This window comes from Heptranchias perlo, chromosome 6 (assembly GCF_035084215.1).
Source record: "Heptranchias perlo isolate sHepPer1 chromosome 6, sHepPer1.hap1, whole genome shotgun sequence".
In the NCBI taxonomy this organism is placed as follows: Eukaryota; Metazoa; Chordata; class Chondrichthyes; order Hexanchiformes; family Hexanchidae; genus Heptranchias; species Heptranchias perlo.
This window is the reverse complement of record NC_090330.1, coordinates 40,096,653-40,121,616: the sequence shown is the minus strand read 5'-3', so window position 1 is coordinate 40,121,616 and position 24,964 is coordinate 40,096,653. Positions and strand designations below refer to the sequence as shown.

General features: G+C 47.2%; 1 protein-coding gene across 4 annotated transcripts in view; it reads left to right on the top strand.

Annotated features, from left to right (window-relative positions):
* Window positions 1–24,964, top strand: part of dync2h1 (dynein cytoplasmic 2 heavy chain 1) — a 656,363-nt gene that overhangs the window by 47,829 nt on the left and 583,570 nt on the right. For all 4 annotated transcript variants that reach the window (XM_067986146.1, XM_067986147.1, XM_067986148.1 and 1 more), the window contains exons 8-16: window positions 5,266–5,400; window positions 5,486–5,599; window positions 7,418–7,529; window positions 7,676–7,800; window positions 9,245–9,420; window positions 10,108–10,303; window positions 10,466–10,561; window positions 11,584–11,745; window positions 17,014–17,112. In XM_067986146.1, coding sequence (XP_067842247.1) covers window positions 5,266–5,400; window positions 5,486–5,599; window positions 7,418–7,529; window positions 7,676–7,800; window positions 9,245–9,420; window positions 10,108–10,303; window positions 10,466–10,561; window positions 11,584–11,745; window positions 17,014–17,112 — 1,215 coding nt within the window. The remainder of the gene's footprint in view (window positions 1–5,265; window positions 5,401–5,485; window positions 5,600–7,417; window positions 7,530–7,675; window positions 7,801–9,244; window positions 9,421–10,107; window positions 10,304–10,465; window positions 10,562–11,583; window positions 11,746–17,013; window positions 17,113–24,964) is intronic.

Genomic DNA, 24,964 nt, shown 5'->3' with positions numbered 1-24,964 from the left:
GCAGCGTGTACCATCCACAGGATGCACTGCAGCAACTCGCCAGGGCTTCTTCGACAGCACCTTCCAAACCTGCGACCTCTACCACCTAGAAGGACAAGAGCAGCAGGCACATGGGAACAACACCACCTGCACATTCCCCTCCATGCCACACACCATCCCGACTTGGAAATATATCGCCATTCCTTCATCGTCACTGGGTCAAAATCCTGGAACTCCCTTCCTAACAGCACTGTGGGAGAACCTTCACCACACGGACTGCAGCGGTTCAAGAAGGCGGTTCACCACCACCTTCTCAAGGGCAATTAGGGATGGGCAATAAATGCCGACCTCGCCAGCGATGCCCACATCCCATGAACAAATAGAAAAAAAAGTAACAGACATTGTAGATGGGGAAAATGTAATGTATGTGGACTTTAGGAAACCTTTGACTAGGTACCACGTGGGAGATTACTAGAGAAGATTAAGGGGTATTGAATTAAGGTGACGATAGCAAAATAGATTAAAAATTGGCTAGAAGGGAGAAAACAGAAGGTAGGAGCTGAAGGCAGCTTTTCAAAGTGGTTGAAAGTGGGTGGTGGTATCTCACATGGGTCAGTTTTGGAGTCAATTCTGTTCACTATTAATGATTCGGATATAGGCTTAGAGGGAGTTGTGTTGAAATGTGCAGATGATATCAAAATAAGACTTATAGAGATATAGGGGCCGATTTTTGGATGACGGAGTGGGTGCGTTGGAGACTCCGAAAATGGCTAAAATCCGGAGCGGGTTCGGAGCTCAGCACAAACCCGCTGATTTCCAGGGTCCCCAGTGACGCATTTGGGTGTGCGTGCGCCTCCCGAATGTGGAAGTCCCACCGGCAATTAAAGCTGGCGGGATGATTATTTGCATAGTTTGTCAGATAGTTAAAGTACTTGAAATACTTGATTGACTAGATATTTTGGCAGGGGTGCAATTTTGAAGGATCCTCAGCGTGTTTCCCGTATTATGGGAAACACTCCTTGTTGCAACAGACATGTTTCAGCCAGCAGCCAGTGGGAGATGCAAATGATTATTTGACAGGTGGGGAGAAAACCACATTTATTGCAACAGGGCACTCAGTCACTTCAGACAAAGTTTTGGCTGCAAGACCTTTGTGTTTTCACTCAAAATTCTTACTTTCCACCCAAAAGTCTGCTGTGCAAACATATTTACCTATTTTGCGGACCCTCTCAAACTCACACTGTCAGGATGGGGGGTGCCATGGCTGCATTCACCACTACATCCGAGGACGAGCATCATCACCTGCCTCGCCAGGCACGGTGTCCACCACTGCCATGTGGAGCTCCACAACACAGTGCTGCGCCACAGGCATCTGCACAACAGCACGGAGGGCAACGACAGAGAGAGCGACGTCGCAGGAGTCACTACCATCGCAACAGGGTGTACAGACTGAGGCTCAGCTTCCTGGACCTCTCTGAGGAGCAATGCATACGGAGGCTCAGAGTCAGTCGCCAGGTAGTCCCAGATATCTGCAGCCTCCTTCATGCCGAGCTACTCCTGGCTCGGCCAAGCAGCATCTCCTTACCTGTCGCTGTCAAAGTCACCACTGTCCTCAACTTCTTCGCCTCTGGATTGTTCCAGGGTGCCACTGGGGACATCGCCGGGGCTTCTCAGTCGTCTGCACACAAGTGCATAAGGCAGGTCACTGACTGCTTGTTTTGCAGGGCCTTGCACTATATCAACTTCTCCATGGACGACCTCGGCCAGACGGAGAGGGCAGTGGGATTCCACACTGGCTGCTTCCCACGGGTATAGGGTGTAATCGATTGCATCCATACAGCAATACGAGCACCTCCACACGAGCCAGGACTGTTCATCAACAGGAAGGGCTGTCACTCCATCAACGCTCAGCTCGTTTGTGAGCACCGCAAGAGATTCCTTCACATGTGCACCAGATACCGTGGCAGCTGCCACGATTCCTTCATCCTCCGGGAGTCCAACATCCCACCCCTCTTCCACGCACCGAACACCCTTAAGGGCTGATTCCTTGGGGATAAGGGATACCCCCTGCACACGTGGCTCATGACACCTCTGAGGAACCCCACCACCGAGCAACAGCGTCGATATAACAACAGCCACATTGCTATCAGGTCTTCAATTGAGAATGCTATTGGGCTGCTCAAGATGCGCTTCAGGTGCCTAGATCGTTCTGGGGGAGTGCTTCAATACGCACCAGACAGAGTGGGACGCATTATAGTCGTGCGTTGTGCCATGTGGTGCAGGGTACAACAGAGTGGGGTGCCACTTGAGGAGGCCCCATCCACATCTGCCACCCACATTGAGGAGGAGGAAGAGGAGGAGGAGGAGGAGCAACTCATGGGCAGAACAGCAGCTCACCTGGCTGCTCGTGAGGCCAGGGAGTCATTGATATGTGAACGGTTCTCCTAATATTAGACAGTGTGAAGAGTCCAGTCCTCACCACATGGATAGAGCAGCAGCCACACCAGCCCCCGCCCGCCCTCCCTGCAAAACACTCCTGCAACTACACATACACCCACTGTGGAGTGACCCAATGGGTGGCATCAATTGTGGGTGTTCATGGTGAACCTCTACCAGTCTGCTAGACGACAATTTGGAGGACATGTGTGAAGCCTTGTAAGGCCAGTGCTAGTATATCTGCTTGCCTGTTTAAGGCGGCAGAATGTTGTTCACCCTGAGTCCGAACGGCCGTTGTCAGGGCCTGAAAGGACTCATTTGTGAACCGTGCTTGAAGCTCCATGGAGGCTAGCCTTCCCTCTATTGCAGACATTCCCGCACTTACCCGCAACACTATCTGAGTTGCACTCACGTCCCTGTGACAGTATCTGCAAGATTCCCTCCCGTATCTGTGCCACCATTCCATTCATGCAGGAGTTGGACTCCTCCATCCTCTGCGCGATTGTGAAGAGTGCGCGTGGCACCTGTTCCAGCACCTTGCAAATGTGCTGCTGCCCCTTGATCATTCTCCTTTTAATGGATGGCCCCCAGGGTTCAGCATCTATGTCCAGCTGACCAGAGTCTGGAGAGGAGTGCTCCCACCGACGCGGACTCTCCACAGCTGCCTCTGCCACCTGTGTCTGCTCGTGCTCACGTGTGTGGTAACTCGCCATGTGCGACCCCAACTAACTGCAGACTGGGAACCAAAGAGGTGTGAGTATTTGCGCTGGTGGATGGCGCGCTCAGATGTGACGGTGCCCCCTCAGAGGCTGGCAGGTCCTCTGAGGAATCGCCCTCTGCCTTCACAGTGGTCGCTGAAGGCCCTATAAGAGAACAGAAGACAATATTAAGCATGATGACAGATGTTGAGGTGCTGAAGATGGCAAGGTATGTTAACATCAATTGATATTATGTGTGTTGAATGTTAAAGTTCTGTCACTAGACGTTTGTCGGGTGGCAGTCTTGACATCCCTGATGGACAGGCACTCGAGGGTGCGGCTCAGCTCCAGCGCCTCCTGCTCCGCGTCTGTGCGGATGACTATCTGTTGCGGACCCCTGCCGGTCCTCCCCCTCTCCCGTGCATTCTGGGTCTCTTTTCCTATAAGGGGCGAAAGTAGAAACGCGTGAGTGAGTGATGGTGATGTGGCCAACCGATGAATGCATTGGTTTGGGTGTGGCTGACTGTGAAAGAGATGCATCAGAGGGTGCTTATGAGACAGAGCCATGACATCGTATGAGGATTGGGTTGAGTGGCAGTGGTGGGGTGAGTAATGAGGAGATGAGGAAGAGCTTTGAGTGGGTGTGAGGAGTGATGTGATAGAGTAGTGTTGGCAGTGTAGAATGAGTTGGGGGGTGGGGGCTGTGATGTGGAAGACGGAGTGTAGGAGAATGAGTAAGTGTACTCACTTTGGCTGACCTAGTTAGGTCATTGAAGCGCTTCCTGCACTGGATCCAGATGCGGGAGATGTTGCTGCTGCTGGTGACCTTCTCCGCCGCCTCGAGCCAGGCCTTCTTGGAGGCAGAGGCAGGCCACTTCCTCCCATCTGTTAGGTGGAACACATCCCTCCTTCTCCTCACCCCATCCAGTAGTACCTGGAGTGAAGCATCACTAAATCTAGGAGCAGCCTATCCCCTGTGCGGCTCCATTGTGCTGTTTGGTTTTTTGCTCCAGGAGCAGCCATTGGAGGACTGCCCCTTTAAATAGAGCTCCTCCAGCTGACAGCCTGTGATGCGGGTGCGCAATCTGCCCGCTGCGCAGCTTTCCGACAGCAAACCTGGAAACCATGTTAAGTGGCTCCAATTTACCCGCGATCGCGTAGGGAACGGACAGATTTTATTGGGCGGGTTATCTACGTGCCCAATCACCCCCTCCCCCCCCCCCCCACTGCCATCCCGCCTCCCTGCTAATATCGGGGCCATAGTTAATTCTAAAGACCGAAGGGATGTTGATAAGATGGTGAAATGGACTAAAAAGTGGCAGTTGGAATCCAATGTCAGTAAGTATGAGGTGATGCCTTTTGGTAAAAAAAATAACAGCAGTAATTATACTTTGAATGGAAGCAGGCTTGGTGCTATGGAAAAGCAGAGGAACTTGGGAGTATAGGTTCACGGGACATTAATGGCAGAACCTTAGATACAGCTGTTAAAACTTAGAATTCCATTAGCTTTTTTTTTAATCTCTGGGCATAAATTATAAATGACAAATGGTAATAATGAGTTTATAAAACTTTATAAGACCTCAGTTGGAGTACTGCCTTCAATGTTAGACTCCACACAATAGGGAGGATATTGATGCTTTTGAGAGTCTACAACGCAAATTCATTAGAGTGCAGATTATGGGACGATTTGACAGAAGTCTTTAAAATTCTGAAAGGATAGAACAGAATAAATAGAAACAGACTGTTTCTAGTAGTTGAGTGGTCAAGAATGAGGGGCCATAGATAAAGAATAATGTAAGAGATTTGGAACAGAGAGTTGTGAGGCTGTAGAATTCATTTCCAGGATTAGTGGTTAAGGCAGAAACTATTTCAACAATCAATATTATGTTGGATAGGTAGGTAAAAGAAAAGAGGTCGAAGGGATATAGGAACAGGGTGCATAAATGTGATTGGAACTGTTTGCTCATGTAGAGGATAAATGCCAACATGGACTGATTGGGCCTGTTTCTGTGTTGTAACTTCTATGTATTTTTATGTAGTCTGGGCTAGATTCAAACTAGCCCTCTGCTCGAACAAAGCTTACGAAAATCAAATCAATAAAGCACATGAAAATTAACTTCATAGTAAACAATTTTTATTAATTGTTTTGCAGATTCAAACTAGTAGATCTGTCCATGAAAAGCTTATGCGACTCTTACCAGCTGGAGAACAGCAATTGCTTCACAACGCCCAGGTTTTTGAGCCCTTTGCTGGACTGAATCCAGTTCAGTATAATCCTTACACTGAGGTTTGTTATATTTTACCTCTATATTTTGAATAAGCTCAATATTATGTATGTTATTTGTACAACATGGAACCATTGTATTTTCTAGCCACTGTGGAAAGCTGCTGTAGCCCAGTATGAACGTTCAATAGCTCCTTCGGAGCAGAAGGTCGCAAGCAAGCTGAAAGTCTCTATTGTGGAGGTTCAAGATAATCCCCAGCAGGTAAAATAGATAGGAATACATGTTCTGATATAAACTTTCTAATCAAATTACCTAGAATCAGAAACCTGTCAAACCCGGGGTTTTAAAATATGATGTACATGGAAGTTCCAACATGGGAACAGGCTATTCGGCCTTGTCAGTCCATGTCGGCGTTTATCCTCCACAAGAGCAAATGGTCCTAATTACCAACCCTGCTCTTGTATCCCTTCATTCGTTTATCTAATCTAACCTTGAATGTTGACATAGTTGCTATCTTAACCCCTAACCCTCATCCTCACAACTATCTGTGTAAATAAGTTTATCTTGCTCTCTGTTCTAAATCTCTTACATTTAATCTTTATCTATGGTCCCTTATTCTAGACCCCTCAACCACTGCAAACAGTCTGCTTCTATCTACCCTGTCCCATCCCTACCAAAGCAACGAGACTTTTTATTTAAAAAAATGAGCTCCAACAATATTGGGCCGAATTTTAACTGTGAAAAATGGGTAGGTTGGGAGTGGGGGGGGGGGGGTGCATTGAAAATTGCAACAATTTCAGACCCACCCCCAACCCGCCCATTTCTGGTTTTCACGGGGCGGACGACCAACCCGCTCCCAGGAGATGGGTTGATCACTAAAACCTTTCAAGGAGGCTGCGGGCCTGCATATTATCAAGTTTTGCGATTGCAACCCCTGCGGGCGGGATTTGCGCCATGTGAGAGGAGGAGAAGGCCCGAAACTACAGCTAAGTGCCTTTTTGTAGCACAGCTTGTGGGCTTGGAGGAGCAGAAGTGATTCTCCCAGGCCCAATAAGCCTACCTGCAGCCCCCCAACCCCCCACCACCCATCCCAACGATCGCGACACCCCCTTCCCCGATCTCTGGCTTCCCCCCACCACAAACAATCGCAGACCACCATGATGACCCCCGATCCCGACCCCCCCCGCCCCCCCGATCCATACAATCTAAGACTTACCCGAAGATTTACCTTTTCACGTCCTTTTCCTTGCTCTGCTTCCGTCTGACTGAGGCCAGCCTGTCAATCAGGCTGGCCTGTTGGATGGCAAAGCAACAAAAACAAATAAAAGACGTCCTTACATCAAAATCGTAAGAACGTCTGGGAAATCTGTACTTCCGGGCTTCCCGTCCGCGATTCGACCCCCCTCTCCCCCTGCGCCACCTTCCCAGCTCCGAGTCAAATTCCTGGCCATTGACTCTGTCTATACCCCTTCTTTGTCTGCATCAGTCCTCTCTAAAGCATACATTCCCTCTTTTAACATTATTGCCACTCTGCCTCCTTTCTTATCTTTTCTATCCCTCCTAAATGTATTTTATCCCAATATGTTTGTTTTCCATTCTTGTCCATTTGCTTCATGGTTTCTATTAATGCTATTAAAATAATTGCTTCACATGCTGTAAAATAATTGCTTCCAGTTCCCCCAGTTTATTTCCCACACTTCGTGCGTTGAATTATATGCATTTTAACCTTGTTTTGCTTTTTTAAACACGAGCCTTATCCCAAGTTTTTTGTTGTCTAAGCTACCCCCTACCTTTACTTCATTCTTTTTGCCATTGGTAACTGATTTTATTTTATTTTTCAACTCTATCAACTGTTGCTAAATTGTTTTCTGCAGGACTCTATTTTTATACTGTGTGAATGTAACTGTGTATATGCCATTGCTGTTAATGCATCATGTCACACACAGTATTACAGGAATTGGGAAAGAAAGTACATATGGTTTAAAAATATTTCAGAACCATCTAAATGCTGCAACCTCTGCCATCACCAGACTGTTCTTTCATGTAATTGTTTTTTAGACGTCATATTTTTCTTTAAAGCTTCTGCAGGCATTTCAAAAGTACAAGGAACTAGTCAAACGGCCCAGCATCAGTAAGGAGCTACTTTCAGAACGCGAAACGTTGTTAGCAAAACTTGCAGAGTACATTAAAGGTAATGTTAGCACAAGCATTTCTGAATATATGACATATTTAAGAACTATTAGTAGCAAAAAGCTTACACCAAGTAGTAATTGAGTAGAAAGTGCTGCTCTTCAGAGAATTTCTACCTTTATTGATGATGCTATTTGAATGAATTAGGCATTCACACTGATTTTGAGAGTCGGCGAGGTGGTATTCCTGGAGAACCGTCAGGCCCACTTTCAGGCAAGAATCTTCCTGAGGTTGTCAATAATATTGTTTGGGTTAAACAGCTGGAATTAAAGGTTAGTATTTAAGCAGTAAATGTTTTCTTCTTGCTGTATGAAATTTTAGTCTAAAAAAATGATTCCATGAAATATAAAGGAGAAAGGAACTAACCATTTATTTTTATCTGTGCCATATCAGTTTAACCCTTTTGAGGAAGGCAGCAGCATTTTTGAATCAAAATAAGCTGGCATGAAATGTTACTTATTTTTCTGCATTTCTCTAAATCTACAACAATAGTAAGCTGCAGAAAATAGTTTTGGCAGAAACATGCACATTTTGATAGCTACTAAGGACATTCATAACAGTTAACTGATTTAAAAAAATTCATGGTTGTAGCAATGGAGGTGTTTGGCCCAATGTTGCTCTTTTTTCTTCTCCTCAACCTATTAGTGGCTAATTTAAAAAAAAATCTATTATTTAGCCACTAGACTACCTTGCTGGCCCATATCCTGCAAGCATCGGGCAAATAACTACTCCATTGCAGGTAATTTCAACCCTTCGTGTCTGCCTCAATCCTTGAATTCTCACGTCCTGAATACTGGCTTCCTTTTCTTCTATCACTCCCTTTTACTTTTCTAGCCAAACAGTTGGGGAATGCTAAACACTGCTTTCTATAAGGACAAAGTCAGTAATATAAATTGGACTGGTAGGGGGCTTTGTATTCCATCAGTTGTTCTCTGATAGCTTGTTTTATATTTGTTGTCATTGTCAAATGGACCAGTTTTGCAGTTTACCTTGGACCTCACTATAGTGTTGTAAATTGGACTACTATAACAATTTAGGAGCAGTAAGCCAGCCACAAATGTGTTTGAGCTTTTCTATGCTGTAAACGTATCATCCATTTCTTGTTTGTTTGCTGAGGAATGGCAGTCAAGTGATAGTTCCTTACTTTGGAATCAATAATGTTAAACTGGGAATATATGAATTAAAGAACTAATTGTGAAATGCTAGATCACACAACTTAGTGCTTGAATTTCAGCAATTCCTTTCTCTTTATTTTGCGGAATTGTATCTTGACATGAATCCTCATTTGCAGGCGATTGAGGGGAAAACAGGTGACAAAGATTTTGGTGCGGGAACAAGAAATTACATTGATAAAATCAACATTGTTTGAAACTATATATCATAGAGATACCATGAAGGCAGAATATAATGGTGCTCCAAGGCACTGTACTACAGAGGGTTAAAAGTTGCTTCAGGCTTGTGATCCTGTTGTGATTGAATTCCTGATCTTGACTGGAGAGAGGAAGGGAAACTTCATAAGTGAGTCGTTGTGAACTGCTTTCACATACCACCTTAATGATGGCATTGGAAAGTGTTTCAAATCAAGTTATCTGCTTGTTCTTCTGGCAAGGAGGGTTGTCTGGTGCAAGAGATGTAAAGGGAAGAAGAGGAAATTTAAATAAGGGAAGAGGAAGGAAAAACTGTATTGGCTACATTAATACTGTGCCTTTATTTTAGGCTGAAGATACTGTAAAGATTGCTGAGGCATTGCTGAGTGACTTGTCAGGATTTCGGTCATTCTGGCGAAATTGCAATGAACTTCTGGACCAGTTGAGGACTTATGAGCAAGAGCAGTTTGATGATTGGTCTAGGGACATACAATCATCTGTATCAGATCCCACAGCTGGCATCAGGTATTATTGTCTTGTGCACAGAGAAAATTAGGAAGCACAGAAGTGGATGAAAAAAATGCCTTAATTTCTAGCCAGCAATAACAAAATAGATCCAAAATCAAATTTTGTTTTTGCTGGTTGTGTCGACTTCAGCTGTTATGGCATAATGTAACTGCACAGACTGTTGTTTCTCAAAGGTCTGACAGGAAATGCAACATGCTTGCACGGAAGGTAACAGGGATTGGTTGGGCCAAATGGTCTGCTTCCATGTTGTAACTTCCATGTATTTCTATGCAAGTACACCAGTTCTAGGGGACTTGGTACACCCTGGTGTTATACTGTCAATTTGGTGCTGAGTTTGTGCTGCTAGTGGTGTAAATGCAGCAGCAATTTGGTAGTATAACAATAGTATCGGACTGCAATTTTTTTGGTAAGTGGAGATAAAGTTCACAAATGACAAATTCACTATTACTAAGCGTCATTGGCATGTAGTAAAAAAAAGTTTAGTTATAAAGTTACTAGTTTCTTCTTCGTGTTAGCCATATGTGGCTTTGAAGATACTGGTTTTCACCTTTGGCAAATTTGAACAAACTGTAGGTTAGCCCCACTTTACTAGATATCACAGAGCTCCTTTAATAGCACGTAAAGATTTGCATAAATTTGAGTAAATGAAAGGTATGTAACCTTTGACATGTTGATTTGTGGCAGTTTGCAGGCCAATGGTCGAGTTATGGAATTGGATCACTCTGATGGGAAGTTGAAAATACATTACTCAGACCGCCTAGTTTCTTTGTTGAGGGAAGTGCGCCAGCTTTCTGCTCTGGGGTTTGCTATTCCTGCAAGAATCCAACAAACAGCAATTACAGCTCAAAAGTTCTACAGACAGGCAGTTATTCTCAAGCAGGTTAGTATTATTTTAGTTTGTTTGATTCCCCTTCCTGCCCCCTCCCCAATCATATCTTTTTTCCTTTCCCTGCTCTTTTCTTAACTGCCTCCATGCTATTTAAATGTTAAGGAGTGAAAGATCAAGCCCCAATATTAAATAAGTTTCCATTTTCCTTAACAGGTTGCTCGCTTTTACAATACTATTGATCAGCAGATGATTCCCAGCCAGAGACCCATGATGTTAAACTCAGCTTTATCTTTCGAACAGCTAATAAAGGTAAGGCAATTTGGGTACAGAAAATTTGGGATTTGCTTAGTTACTTTATGCTTTCAAAATGTGATTAGTGGATTCATGAACTGTCTGTTATACATTATGACTTCACAAAAACTTGTTATAGGTAGCCTGACATGTAGAGCCATAAACATTAAAATGCTTAACTGTGTTGCTGTTAATACACCTTCAAATGAATAAATATAAACACAGTAGTGTTATACTTGCCATAACATTTGAAATATCCGCTCTACCACAAGCCGTGAACCTGTGTGGAAAAGCTCCGTGATTATAATATCTGTGGATTGCAGAAGGTACAAACTACAATAAGAAAAGCCCCAAAAAGGTAAACAAAAAGTTCAGTGCTGCAGTATGTTGAGGTGCCAATATGCAACAGCATGGTATAGCTGGACAGAGGTTCAGTGTCTCTTGGGAAGATTTCGTTTGATCTTTATTTTATTATGATTTTGCTGGAAATAGTGACCAGAGGAAATCTTGCCTTCACTGATGCAGGAGCATTGTGCTGGAATTTTTTGCTGCCATGGTACAGCATAAATGTGCTCCATCAACAACAGCAAAATAACTGGCATTTATATAGCAACCTAGAAAAACATCAAAGGTTGCTTCAGACAAAAATGAATGCTGAGCCAAAGGAGGAGATTTTAGGAGGGGTGACTAAAAACTTGGTGAAAGAGGTGGCTTTTAAGCAGGGTCTTAAAGGAGGAGAGGGAGGTAGAGGTATTTATCTCAAAGTTTTGCATTTGACGCAAATTGCATATCTGTAGAGCTCAAAGCATGTGGATTTGTCTCAAATTTCGCATTCATTAAAAGAACAGCTACTCTATGCGCACATGACTCTCTGCTTTACTCATGGCTGGCACACTGCGTTGACCAGTGCCTGATCTCAGCTTGGTGGTTGCCACTGCTTTCTGATCCTGGTCCAGCAGCTCTGGCCACTCTCATCTTGCACAGTGATTGGCCAGGAGCTTAGTGATGACTTTCAAATTATTTTCACCATCTTTAATTAGAACCCAAAAGCTGGATCCAAGGAATCTGGCGGAAAAGTACAGATCACTTGGGATAACCCTAAGGAGCTGGAGGCCTATATTCAGAAACTTCAAACTGCAGCGGAACGCCTTACCACGGAGAACAGAAAGCTGAGGAAATGTCACACTGACTTCTGTGATAAGGTAAGAACATAATCTATGGAACACGAAAAGGTGATTCAGCCTATCAAATTCATTCCTTACACAGATTATTTATAATCTATTACATCTAGATCCTACCTGACTCACTTAATCTCCTGAGTAAAGGTTATGAAAAATTTCTCCCCATGTAATTCCCCTGATCGCTGATTTACTCCTCCCCACCCCCACTACAGTAAATCGAACAAAACTCTACAATACTTATCTAACCTTCAATCTTGCATTAATCATGCCGATAGTATTCTCCTTACTCACCCATTCACAAGATAATATTACACTATTCTGTTATAGAATCAAAGAAATTTCAGCAGAGAAGATGGCCAATTGGTCCAAAGTGTCGTTATTGGTGGGTCCATACTCAGTCCCATACTTTAGTCCCATTTCTCAGCTCTTTCTTGCATGCCTTGAATATTTTTTTCTTGTCCAATATTTATCTAATTCCATCTTTAATGTATTGATTGGATCAGCTTCAGTAGCCATTTACGGCAATGCATTTCATATTCTAATAACTCTGCGTGAATTTGTTTTCTGATTTCTCCCATTATGCTTTTGGTATGAATCCTAAATTTATGCTGCTTGTTACGTATTCACTGACCACTGGAAAAAAATCTTTCATTATTTACCCTCTTGAACCCTTTTTAAACTTTGACCACTTCCATTAGGTTCCCCATCTCTCTTAACCTTTTCTACTCGTGAATAAAATCCTAATTTTTGAAGTCTTTTATCATAACCATATGCTCACATCCATTGTATTCTTTTCTGTGGTTCCAGTGTCCTTTGTATAATACAGTACTCCAGCTAGGGCCTAACCAATGTCTTGTACAGATTAATCATCACCTCCTTGCTGTTTTATTCAGTACCCCTATATGTAAAACCTACAATCCTACTTGTGCTTTATATAGCTTTTCCATCTACAATCTTGTTAAAGATCTGTGCGTCTGAAACCCCAAATCCCTCCTTCCCTCTACTTCCTTGAGAATTTTAATGTCCAGAGTATGTTTCCGTTCTCTGTTTTTCCAAAATGTAGACAGGCAGATTTATCTACATTGAATTGTATTTGCCACATATCTGCTCCCTCCCCTAACCTGTTTGTATTCTTCTATAGACTCTCATATTCTTCCTCACAGTTTGATATGTTCCCTAATCAATATTTTGGATGAGACATTAAATAGAAATGCCATCTGCCCTCTTAAGTGGATATAAAATATCCCATGGCACTATTTGAAAAAGAGCAGGGGAGTTCTCCCAGTGTCCTGGATAAAGTTTGTCCCTCAACCAACACTAAAACTAAACAAATGACCTAGTCATTTATCTCATTGCTGTATTATGGGACCTTGCTGTGTGCAAATTGGCTGCTATGTTTTCTATTAGACAACAGTGACTACAATTCAAAAGTACATCAATGGTTGTGAAGTGCTTTTGGGTGTCCTGAGGTTGTAAAAGTCGCAATATAAATACAAGTTCCTACAAGATATTGCTCCCTCTGTTTCCATGTCCAAATTATTTATATAGAAAAGAGAGGTGCCAACAAAGATGCCACTATCTACATCTTACCAATTCAAGAAACATCCATATCTTCCTGCTTTCTACCCTTGCCACCACCTTGCCAACTGTTTGTTTTAAAGTAGGTGTTACAGCAGGCACGCTGATTCAGTTTTCCCCTTTGGTATTTCTGAACAAATCAAATTTTACAAAAGAGTAAGATGTGTTTAAAAATATAATTAGAACATCTGACTACTGGAAACAAAGTTCTAGAAATACATTTCATTCCAATTATTCCTTATATTTAAAAAAAACAGTTTGAAAATATTCAATATCCAAACATGTCCTGAAGAAAAATTGTCTGCCAGGGCAGGAAAACTATGCTTTATATTGAATATTATTTTCTTTTTTTCAATACGGTCATCGTAACATATATACCATTTAAAAAATAGAATTGTAGACACTGAAGTGTAACTCTGAGATTGTGCAAAGAATTACTCACCACAGTTGTCAAAATATAATAATACATTTTAAATGCATGTCAAGTACTCCAAACTTCAGAATGCTTTTAAGATTACCTAAATAATCATTAAACTTGGGCTCTTCCATTGGTGCAAAAGCTAAATGCAACACATTGTTGCAGAATTGAGCCATGTGGTCCTGGAAGATGCTAGGGTTTTATCCTTGGTCTGTGCTGCGTTGACTAATATCAGCTAAGACAAATGGTAGGAGCATTAGAGTTGGCTTTCATGTCGCTGGGCTTGGAGGAGAAAAAAATCAGCAGGGCTCCTACTGTCCATTGATCCCTACTGTGTGTGTGTGTGTGTGTGTGTGTCTACACGCGCACGGCACGCCGCGGAAGGGGACTATGACTTTGTTCTCTTGCTCAAAGTTCACACGTGTAAACTGTACAGCCTGTGAGCAGTGACGTATGAAAAATGTTTCCTTACAAGCACACATTGAGTATGAATTACTGCCTTCGAGAGGAAGAGAGAAAGTGAGAAGAGAGAAAGAAATAAGGGTAGAGTTTCTGCTTTGGGCATAATTTCCCTTGACGCTTGACATTGCATTGGTTAGGTTACAGTTCATGTTTCCCCTAAAATTCATTTACATAATCACAAACGTAAAATCTTCCATGAACCAGTGCAATTGGGCAGTGTAATTGAACATAATTGTTTCTTTCCATTAAAAAGTATTCCTTGATGTATTTAAGAGTGGAAACCTGGTGCAGTTTTATTAATACTGCTGAAAATGGGTCTATCACCAAAAATAAGCATTTCTAATAAGGGTATCCAGTCCTCTACCTGTGAGTAACCTGATGTAAAATCATTGAAAATGACTTTTAAAAAACTAGACTGAACCATTTAATAGTTTCATTGGTGTACACTAGTCAGTTTCTTAGAAAATTAAAACATTTTTTGATATGAATAAAGTTTTAAAACATGCTACTAATGTCTATGCGCCTAAGAAAATGAGCACAATTTGAAGAACCTTCCCGAACCAGTGCAATCGTTGGAAACTTGCAATTTTGACCTAGCGGCTTGGCCAGTTTTGTGGGCGGGGCCTGACAGGTTGAGTGTGTGGGCAAGAAGATGACAGATGGTGTATAATGCAGGGAAATGTGAAATTATCCACTTTGGTAGGAAGAATAGAAAAGCAGAATATTTTTTAAAAGGTGAGAGACACAGAAATGTTGGTAGTCAGAGAGATTTGGGTGTCCTTATACACGAATCACAGAAAGTTAACATGCAGGTACAGCAAGCAATTAGGAAGGCAAATGATATGTTAGCCTTTATTGCAAGGGGGTGTGCATATAAGAGTAAGGAGGTCTTGCTGCAATTATATAGAGCTCTGGTGAGACCACACCTGGAGTACTGTGTACAGTTTTGGTCTCCTTACCTAAGGAAGGATATATATGTCCTAGTGGGGTGCAACGAAAGTTCATTAGATTGATTCCTGAGATGAGAGGGTTGTCCTATGAGGAGAGATTGAGTAGAATGGGCCTATAGCCTCTGGAGTTTAGAGGAATGAGAGGTGATCTCATTGAAATATATAAGATTCCGACAGGGCTTGACAGGGTAGATGCTGAGAGGCTGTTTCCCCTAGCTGGAGAGTCCAGAACTAGGGGTCATAGTCTCAAAATAAGAGTTCGGCCATTTAGGACTGAGATGAGGAGGGTTATGAATCTTTGGAATTCTCTACCCCAGAGGGCTGTGGATGCTCAGTCGTTGAGTATATTCAAGGGCTATGGGGATGGGGTGGGAAAGTAGAGCTGAGATAGAAGATCAGCCATGATCTTACTGTATGGCCTACTCCTGCTCCTATTATGTTCTCATGAAAACACGAATGTAAGTTGATTTGAGTGTAACTCACGTTCAAAATTCCTTGATCTTTTGCGCTGGTTTGGCCGATTGCCCTGGAATCAGGACGCAAAAGTAGCGGAAACAAGTGGAAATTCTACCCCATAGTCTCTTGAAGCATGTTCTGTCCTTCCACCCATCCCCAACTACCACAGACAATTTGAAACATATTGTCAGTTTCAGATTTCAACAGTTAACTTCTACAATTTAATCAGCTCACAATACAATGGGCCAGAATTTGCTGTAGCCGGGGTATCATTCGTTAGACTTGCCCTTGCCCTTGGCCTTTAATTTCCATGAGGCTTTGCACTGGAAGTTGCTGTAAGTGGGAGATGGCAACAGTGCTGCGCCATCTACAGGGCATCTGGGATCTGTGTGAACAATGCAAGCAACTGTGTATGTCCTTAACCAATCAGACTGAAGGATTGTGAAATAAACAGCAGAGTCTGATCAAGAAGTGTAAGTTAGAATAGTGAATTCAATGTCAAATCAGGTGCAGAAAACAAAATATAGAGGGATAAAAAGATTGGATTAAGAGAGAGAAAAAAAAGACAAAGGAAAAGTCAATAAAATGTAATTTAATTTTTAAAAAAAATCTCCAACAACAATTAAAACCAGAAGGAATGAGTCTCCACACTTGTAATAGTTAATTTTCAGTGCCAGAGAGATTGTTTGTTAGTAATTAAGACTGTATATCACGGCATTAAAAAGGGTAATTAGACTGAAATGGAGAAGCCCTAACTTTCTATGGTGAGTTTAGTTCGTATCTAACATGCAAGTACAGGAACTTCATTCAAATGCATTGAACAGCGTGATGAGTCAGACAGTGAGATACCCTTTTCACTAAGCTAACGGCGGAGCGGCGAATCTCGAACAGCAACTTCCGGATTTTTGCGTTTAGCTGCACATCTGCCCTCGCCTGAAGTTGCTGTGCGATTTGCGCCATTAGCCTCACTGTTGTTTTGACAGCAAATCCTGGGCCATAGAGTTTAATTGCCAAAAATGGAGTTGACAAGTGCATATTATATATGAAATTGGTAGCAGCTTGGATTGTGGTGGCATTCTGACAGGGAAAAATTCATATAATTTTATGTTCATGTTATTTTTAACATAAATAAAATGTCAACTGAACAGTGCTTTCTATTTTCTATTTAGCTGTATTTTTAAGGTGTCATTAGCATTATGGAGCTCATCTGCCATCTTAGTTTTTAGAACTGGAACAAAGTTATATTGCAGTAGCAAAATTACATTCATAGAGACACCATACAAATTATTAGTTTATATTTTATCATTGCCCAAATTCAAAAACTAAAGTTAAAAACTTACAACACAGATCATTCAAAAATAAAATTGTTAGTCACAAATGATACTGTTTGTATGGTTATTGATGAGTGAGATCTTGATCTTGCAGGTAGCAGCTCTTATGAACATTGATCTACTTCGCCAACAACAGCGATGGAAAGATGGACTGCAAGAGCTAAGATTTGTTTTCTCTACCCTTGAGTCACAGGTATTTTGAATGGGAAATTTATGACATTGTAACTAGAACTTGAGTCATTCGTAACAATAAATTTAATGGAATTGCATTACTTTTTCATCATGTTAAGTTTAGTCCAAGGAGATATAGGAAATGTTTTTTTTATATATTAATCGTGTAATTCAATTTTACCTCTCTATATGTACAATGGCCGAAGTAATGGAAATCATTCTTTTTAAGGTACCGTATGAATTTGAAAATGTTTAGTCAACAATTAGTTGCAAGTATTGTATTATACGATTCAACCCCAGGCTGAGCTTCTGGTCCAACATTCTCTCCACTGCAAAGACTGCCTAATTCCACCTCCATAATATCACCTGCCTCCGCCCATACTTCAGCCCACCTGCCACAAACTCTCATCCAAGCCTTTTCTCATCTCGAGACGAGACGATTACACTATCCTTTCGCTCTCCTCCCTCCCCCGACTCGCTCTCCTCCTCCCCCCCACCTCGCTCTCCTCCTCCCCACCACCTCGCTCTCCTCCTCCCACCTCGCTCTCCTCCTCCCACCTTGCTCTCCTCCTCCCCCCATCGTTCTCCTCCTCCCCCCCCTCGCTGTCCTCCTCCCCCCCTCGCTGTCCTCCTCCCCCCCTCGCTCGCCTCCTCCCCCCCTCGCTCTCCTCCTCCTCCCCCCCTCGCTCTCCTCCTCCTCCCCCCCTCGCTCTCCTCCTCCTCCCCCCCTCGCTCTCCTCCTCCTCCCCCCCTCGCTCTCCTCCTCCTCCCCCCCTCGCTCTCCTCCTCCTCCCCCCCTCGCTCTCCTCCTCCTCCTCCCCCCCTCGCTCTCCTCCTCCTCCCCCCCTCGCTCTCCTCCTCCTCCCCCCCTCGCTCTCCTCCTCCTCCCCCCCCTCGCTCTCCTCCTCCTCCCCCCCTCGCTCTCCTCCTCCTGCCCCCCTCGCTCTCCTCCTCCTGCCCCCCTCGCTCTCCTCCTCCTGCCCCCCTCGCTCTCCTCCTCCTGCCCCCCTCGCTCTCCTCCTCCTGCCCCCCTCGCTCTCCTCCTCCTGCCCCCCTCGCTCTCCTCCCCCTCCCCCCTCGCTCTCCTCCCCCTCCCCCCTCGCTCTCCTCCCCCTCCCCCCTCGCTCTCCTCCCCCTCCCCCTCGCTCTCCTCCTCCTCCTCCCCCCCGCTCTCCTCCTCCTCCTCCCCCCCCTCGCTCTCCTCCTCCTCCCCCCTCGCTGTCCTCCTCCTCCCCCCTCGCTCTCCTCCTCCTCCCCCCTCGCTCTCCTCCTCCTCCCCCCTCGCTCTCCTCCTCCTCCCCCCTCGCTCTCCTCCTCCTCCTCCCCCCTCGCTCTCCTCCTCCCCCCTCGCTCTCCTCCTCCCCCCTCGCTCTCCTCCTCCCCCCTCGCTCTCCTCCTCCCCCCTCGCTCCCCTCGCTCTCCTCCTCCTCCCGACCTCGCTCTCCTCCTCCTCCCCACCTCGCTCTCCTCCTCCTCCCCACCTCGCTCTCCTCCTCCTCCCCACCTCGCTCTCCTCCTCCTCCCCCCTCGCTCTCCTCCTCCTCCCCCCCTCTCTCTCCTCCTCCTCCCCCCCTCGCTCTCCTCCTCCTCCCCCCCTCGCTCTCCTCCTCCTCCCCCCCTCGCTCTCCTCCTCCTCCCCCCCTCGCTCTCCTCCTCCTCCCCCCCTCGCTCTCCTCCTCCTGCCCCCCTCGCTCTCCTCCTCCTGCCCCCCTCGCTCTCCTCCCCCTCCCCCCTCGCTCTCCTCCCCCTCCCCCCTCGCTCTCCTCCCCCTCCCCCTCGCTCTCCTCCTCCTCCTCCCCCCCGCTCTCCTCCTCCTCCTCCTCCCCCCTCGCTCTCCTCCTCCTCCCCCCTCGCTGTCCTCCTCCTCCCCCTCGCTCTCCTCCTCCCCCCTCGCTCTCCTCCTCCCCCCTCGCTCTCCTCCTCCCCCCTCGCTCCCCTCGCTCTCCTCCTCCTCCCGACCTCGCTCTCCTCCTCCTCCCCACCTCGCTCTCCTCCTCCTCCCCACCTCGCTCTCTTCCTCCTCCCCACCTCGCTCTCCTCCTCCTCCCCCCTCGCTCTCCTCCTCCTCCCCCCCTCTCTCTCCTCCTCCTCCCCCCCTCGCTCTCCTCCTCCTCCCCCCCTCGCTCTCCTCCTCCTCCCCCCTCGCTCTCCTCCTCCTGCCCCCTCGCTCTCCTCCTCCTCCCACCCTCGCTCTCCTCCTCCTCCCCCCCTCGCTCTCCTCCTCCTCCCCCCCTCGCTCTCCTCCTCCTCCCCCCCTCGCTCTCCTCCTCCTCCCCCCCTCGCTCTCCTCCTCCTCCCCCCCTCGCTCTCCTCCTCCTCCCCCCCTCGCTCTCCTCCTCCTCCCCCCCTCGCTCTCCTCCTCCTGCCCCCCTCGCTCTCCTCCTCCTGCCCCCCTCGCTGTCCTCCTCCTGCCCCCCTCGCTCTCCTCCCCCTCCCCCTCGCTCTCCTCCCCCTCCCCCCTCGCTCTCCTCCCCCTCCCCCTCGCTCTCCTCCTCCTCCTCCCCCCCGCTCTCCTCCTCCTCCTCCTCCCCCCCTCGCTCTCCTCCTCCTCCCCCCTAGCTCTCCTCCTCCTCCCCCCCTCGCTCTCCTCCTGCTCCCACCCTCGCTCTCCTCCTGCTCCCCCCCTCGCTCTAGTCCTGCTCCCCCCCTCGCTCTCCTCCTCCTCCCCCCTCGCTCTCCTCCTCCTCCCCCCCTCGCTCTCCTCCTCCTCCCCCCCTCGCTCTCCTCCTCCTCCCCCCCTCGCTCTCCTCCTCCTCTCCCCCTCGCTCTCCTCCTCCTCCCCCCCTCGCTCTCCTCCTCCCCCCCCTCGCTCTCCTCCTCCTCCCCCCCTCGCTCTCCTCCTCCTCCCCCCTAGCTCTCCTCCTCCTCCCCCCTAGCTCTCCTCCTCCTCCCCCCTAGCTCTCCTCCTCCTCCCCAACTCGCTCTCCTCCTGCTCCCCCCCTCGCTCTCCTCCTGCTCCCCCCCTCGCTCTCCTCCTCCTCCCCCCTCGCTCTCCTCCTCCTCCCCCCTCGCTCTCCTCCTCCTCCCCCCCTCGCTCTCCTCCTCCTCCCCCCCTCGCTCTCCTCCTCCTCCCCCCCTCGCTCTCCTCCTCCTCCCCCCCTCGCTCTCCTCCTCCTCCCCCCTCGCTCTCCTCCTCCCCCCCTCGCTCTCCTCCTCCTCCCCCCCTCGCTCTCCTCCTCCTCCCCCCTCGCTCTCCTCCTCCTCCCCCCTAGCTCTCCTCCTCCTCCCCCCCTCGCTCTCCTCCTGCTCCCACCCTCGCTCTCCTCCTGCTCCCCCCCTCGCTCTAGTCCTGCTCCCCCCTCGCTCTCCTCCTCCTCCCCCCTCGCTCTCCTCCTCCTCCCCCCCTCGCTCTCCTCCTCCTCCCCCCCTCGCTCTCCTCCTCCTCCCCCCCTTGCTCTCCTCCTCCTCCCCCCCTCGCTCTCCTCCTCCTCCCCCCCTCGCTCTCCTCCTCCTCCTCCCCCCCTCGCGCTCCTCCTCCTCCCCTCCTCGCTCTCCTCCTCCTCCCCACCTCGCTCTCCTCCTCCTCCTCTCCCCTCGATCTCCTCCTCCTCCCCCCTCGCTCTCCTCCTCCTCCTCCCCCCCTCGCTCCCCTCCTCGCTCTCCTCCTCCCCCCTCGCTCTCCTCCTCCTCCCCCCTCGCTCTCCTCCTCCTCCCCCCCTCGCTCTCCTCCTCCTCCCCCCTCGCTCTCCTCCTCCTCCCCCCTCGCTCTCCTCCTCCTCCCCCCTCGCTCTCCTCCTCCTCCCCCCCTCGCTCTCCTCCTCCCCCCCCCTCGCTCTCCTCCTCCTCCCCCCTCGCTCTCCTCCTCCTCCCCCCCTCGCTCTCCTCCTCCCCCCTTTGCTCTCCTCCTCCCCCCCCTCGCTCTCCTCCTCCTCCCCCCTCGCTCTCCTCCTCCTCCCCCCCTCGCTCTCCTCCTCCCCCCCTCGCTCTCCTCCTCCCCCCTTCGCTCTCCTCCTCCCCCCTCGCTCTCCTCCTCCTCCTCCCCCCTCGCGCTCCTCCTCCTCCCCTCCTCGCTCTCCTCCTCCTCCCCACCTCGCTCTCCTCCTCCTCCCCCCTCGATCTCCTCCTCCTCCCCCCTCGCTCTCCTCCTCCTCCTCCCCCCCTCGCTCCCCTCCTCGCTCTCCTCCTCCCCCCTCGCTCTCCTCCTCCTCCCCCCCTCGCTCTCCTCCTCCTCCCCCCTCGCTCTCCTCCTCCACCCCCCTCGCTCTCCTCCTCCTCCCCCCTCGCTCTCCTCCTCCTCCCGCCTCGCCCTCCTCCTCCTCCCCCCTCGCTCTCCTCCTCCTCCCCCCTCGCTCTCCTCCTCCTCCCCCCTCGCTCTCCTCCTCCTCCTCCCCCCTCGCTCTCCTCCTCCTCCCCCCTCGCTCTCCTCCTCCTCCTCCCTCCCTCGCTCTCCTCCTCCCCCCCTCGCTCTCCTCCTCCTCCCCCCCTCGCTCTCCTCCTCCTCCTCCCCCCTCGCTCTCCCCCTCCTCCCCCCCTCGCTCTCCTCCTCCTCCCCCCCCTCGCTCTCCTCCTCCTCCCCCCCTCGCTCTCCTCCTCCTCCCCCCCTCGCTCTCCTCCTCCTCCTCCCCCCCTCGCTCTCCTCCTCCTCCTCCCCCCCTCGCTCTCCTCCTCCTCCTCCCCCCCTCGCTCTCCTCCTCCTCCTCCCCCCCTCGCTCTCCTCCTCCTCCTCCCCCCCTCGCTCTCCTCCTCCTCCTCCCCCCCTCACTCTCCCCCCTTCCCCCTTACCCTCCCCCATTTCTCTCTCTTTCCATCATCTCCATCCAATGGTTATAGGTGTGTGTAGACGAGAGGCGAGGTTCATGCAGCAGAATAAAGATGGACTTGGACATAGGTGGCAAGGGGAGCAGAATTGACTCCCATTCTAGAGCAGTGTATAGGTGGACCCACGTGGCAGAGCATCGGTGCTGACTCCAAAGAAACGGGGAGACTTAATGCTGAGGGGAGGCTGGGGGACTCTGTATGGATGGTGCTCAGAGTCCGCTCAGGAGCAGAGAAGCTGGGCAGTGCTATCCTGACGGCTTTCCTGCTTTTTTGCACCGCCAGAATGCTGCATCCTGGCCCCACAGCTGACCGCTTCCTTCACTGACACTTTACTACGAGCGGTTATTATGTAGTTTGTGGCTTCTGTGGTGGCATAAGTAGGGGGGAAACATTGGCAGTGTCAGAGAAGATGGGGTGGCAAGCATTATAAATGGCAGTAAGAAAATGATAGGTGGTTAGGAATGGACGAAGATGGGGCACAGTTTGAAATGGTAGCTGTAAAAGAAGGTGGCATGGGAGAACCTAAGTATCTGATTGGGGAGACAAATTTTTTGGGCTTACAATGGCACGGGGCGAAAAGCTTTAAAGAAAAAATAAACTTTGCAGCAAACTTTGCTATAAGCAGCACCAGTATAAGAAAAAATCTTAGTTTTTGCTGGCACTTGCAGGAGGCTTGTGAAGGCAGCTGGGAAGTGCAGTGCTACCTACTAGTTGGAGAGCTCAAAGGTACATATAATGGTAAAGAGGGCATAACATAATTATCCATTAAAAATAATAGAAGTAGGTGTTACGATTTGTCACAAGGAGTTACTAAATATCAGAACGTGTGACAAAATCATGACACAGGAAGTAAAAAAGTGAAGACAGTGCAAGAATTTTTTGCAGGAATTATTTGCAGGAATTTTAATATATTTTAAGTAAAATAAAATCATGTAATGTTGCAAACTTGATTGAAAAAGAAAACACAGCAGCCCCTGATGCAGTGTTAAAAATATGTCTTTTTAACTACATTTTTATCACTACTGCTGTTACTATAGTTTCATCAATAACCTGTATTTATATCATGTTCCTAATGTTGTGAAGACATCTTCCAATGCTTTATAGTGAAAGAAGAAAAGAATGGGCGCTGAGTGGGAGAAAAGAGCAGCTAAATTGAATTAGGGGATGGGGCCAAAAGAGAAATGTTTTGAAAAACCTTTTGAAAGCAGGAAGGGCGGAGGTAAGGTGGAGGGATTTAGAGAGGGAGTTTGAGGGTAGTAGCATGGTGGCTGAAAAATTGGGCATGAATGGTGGAGTATAGAGGTTGAAGAGCTGGGTATAGACCAGCGCCAGAAGAAAACATTGTGAACAGGGACAAAGGGCTGAAGGTTGTATGGCTGAGGATGTGTAGGCATTTAAAGGCAAGGGCAAGGATTTTGAAATTGGTGCAGAAGAGCATGGGCAGGAACCTGCGTGATGGAAGAATGAAGCTTTGAGCAGGTAAGGATGTGGGCAGTGGTATTTTGAATGAGTTGCAATTTATGGCTGATGGAAGCAAGGGGGCTGACTGGAGAATATTAGGGAAATTGAGCCTTGAAGTGTTAAAAGTGTGGATTAGAGCCTCGGCAGAATGGGGGAGAGGTGGGCTGCAGCTGGGTGATGTTTCAAAGGTGGTCTTGGCGATGGAACAGATATGAGGAAGGGAACTAAGCTCTGGATCAAGCAACATGCCATGGTTCTGCACCACTGGAGCTGCTCATTATAATGTGACTATGTTGTGTTCTGCAGTTATATTTCACAATTTTCCACATAATATTGGCACCTAAAAGACTGTGTGGAAAATGTAGTAAAATGAACAAAGTTTTCATTTTAAAAAAAAATCAAAAACTTGTAATTTTTTTTGTAATTGCACTTCTATATCAAATAATAATTTTTAAAACTCTTGCATTTGTACAGCACAACTCTCAGGATGCCCCAAAGCACTTCACATAGAATTAATTTGCACATACAAATTACTTTGCTACGTAGGTAAATAAAGCAGCTATCTTGTGTGTATCAAAGTTCCAGAAATAGCAATGAGATGAAAAATCAGTTAATTTGTATTTTTGGTACTGTTGCTTGAGGGAGGAATGCTGGCCAGGATACTGGAATAACTTCTTGCTCTTCAAATAGTGCTACTGGATCTTTAACCTCCACTTGAACAGACCGATGGAGACTTGATTTAGTGTTTCACCTGAAGGGTAACACTCCCTCAGTACTGCACTGAGGTGTCAGACTAGATTTTGTGCTCAAGTCCTGAACTTGAACCTACAATCTTCTGACTCAGTTGATAGTGCTACCAACTGATCCAACTAAGAAATATTTGCAGCTAAAGAAATGGTTTCCCTGCAACACTATTTGCCTATTTGAGAAAAGTCAAACAAATCTGAGGGAAGTGCCAGATGACCAGAAATGAAGAAAAATGAATAGAGCACTTGGAGCCTCTTAAAGGAGAAAAGAAGCTTACTTTTTCATGTGACAAAATTCAGAATGTATGTAGAATGCTTATAAAAGCAAACCCTTTCACTTTATTTCTTACCTAAATTTGGTTGTTAGAAAGCAGTGCATTTCATTTAAGGATTTGAATTCTGTGGAAAGTTGTAAGATAAACTACAGAAGGAGAAAAAATTACATTCACTGCGGAGAAAGGAGCATTATAAGCTGGATTTCTCCACAGCATAACTGTGTTTCAGAGAACTTGCCAAATAATTTTATTTTTGAATTAAGTATTAAAATGTAAATGAAAAGGAATAGAATTGAGTTAAATAAGGTGATCTCTACACAATCTTTACTCCGTATGAACATGTACTTTGGGTAAAAGTGTTAAATCTTTTCACTTGAAGTGTATGGACATTTTAAGAAAATGAAGTTATTTTAAGTTGGAAAATTGTAAGTTTTGATAACTTCGTAGGATAGGTTAATTTCTAGTTAATTACACTGTATTAAATTCAAGGATAACTTATTCATTTTAAGTTATGTGTATGTACTGGAGTACTGCATTCAGTTTTGGGCACTGAGTCTCAGGAAAGATAGGTTGGCCTCGGAAGGGGTACAGTGCAGATTCATCAGAATGGTACCAAGGCTTAAAGGGTTAAATT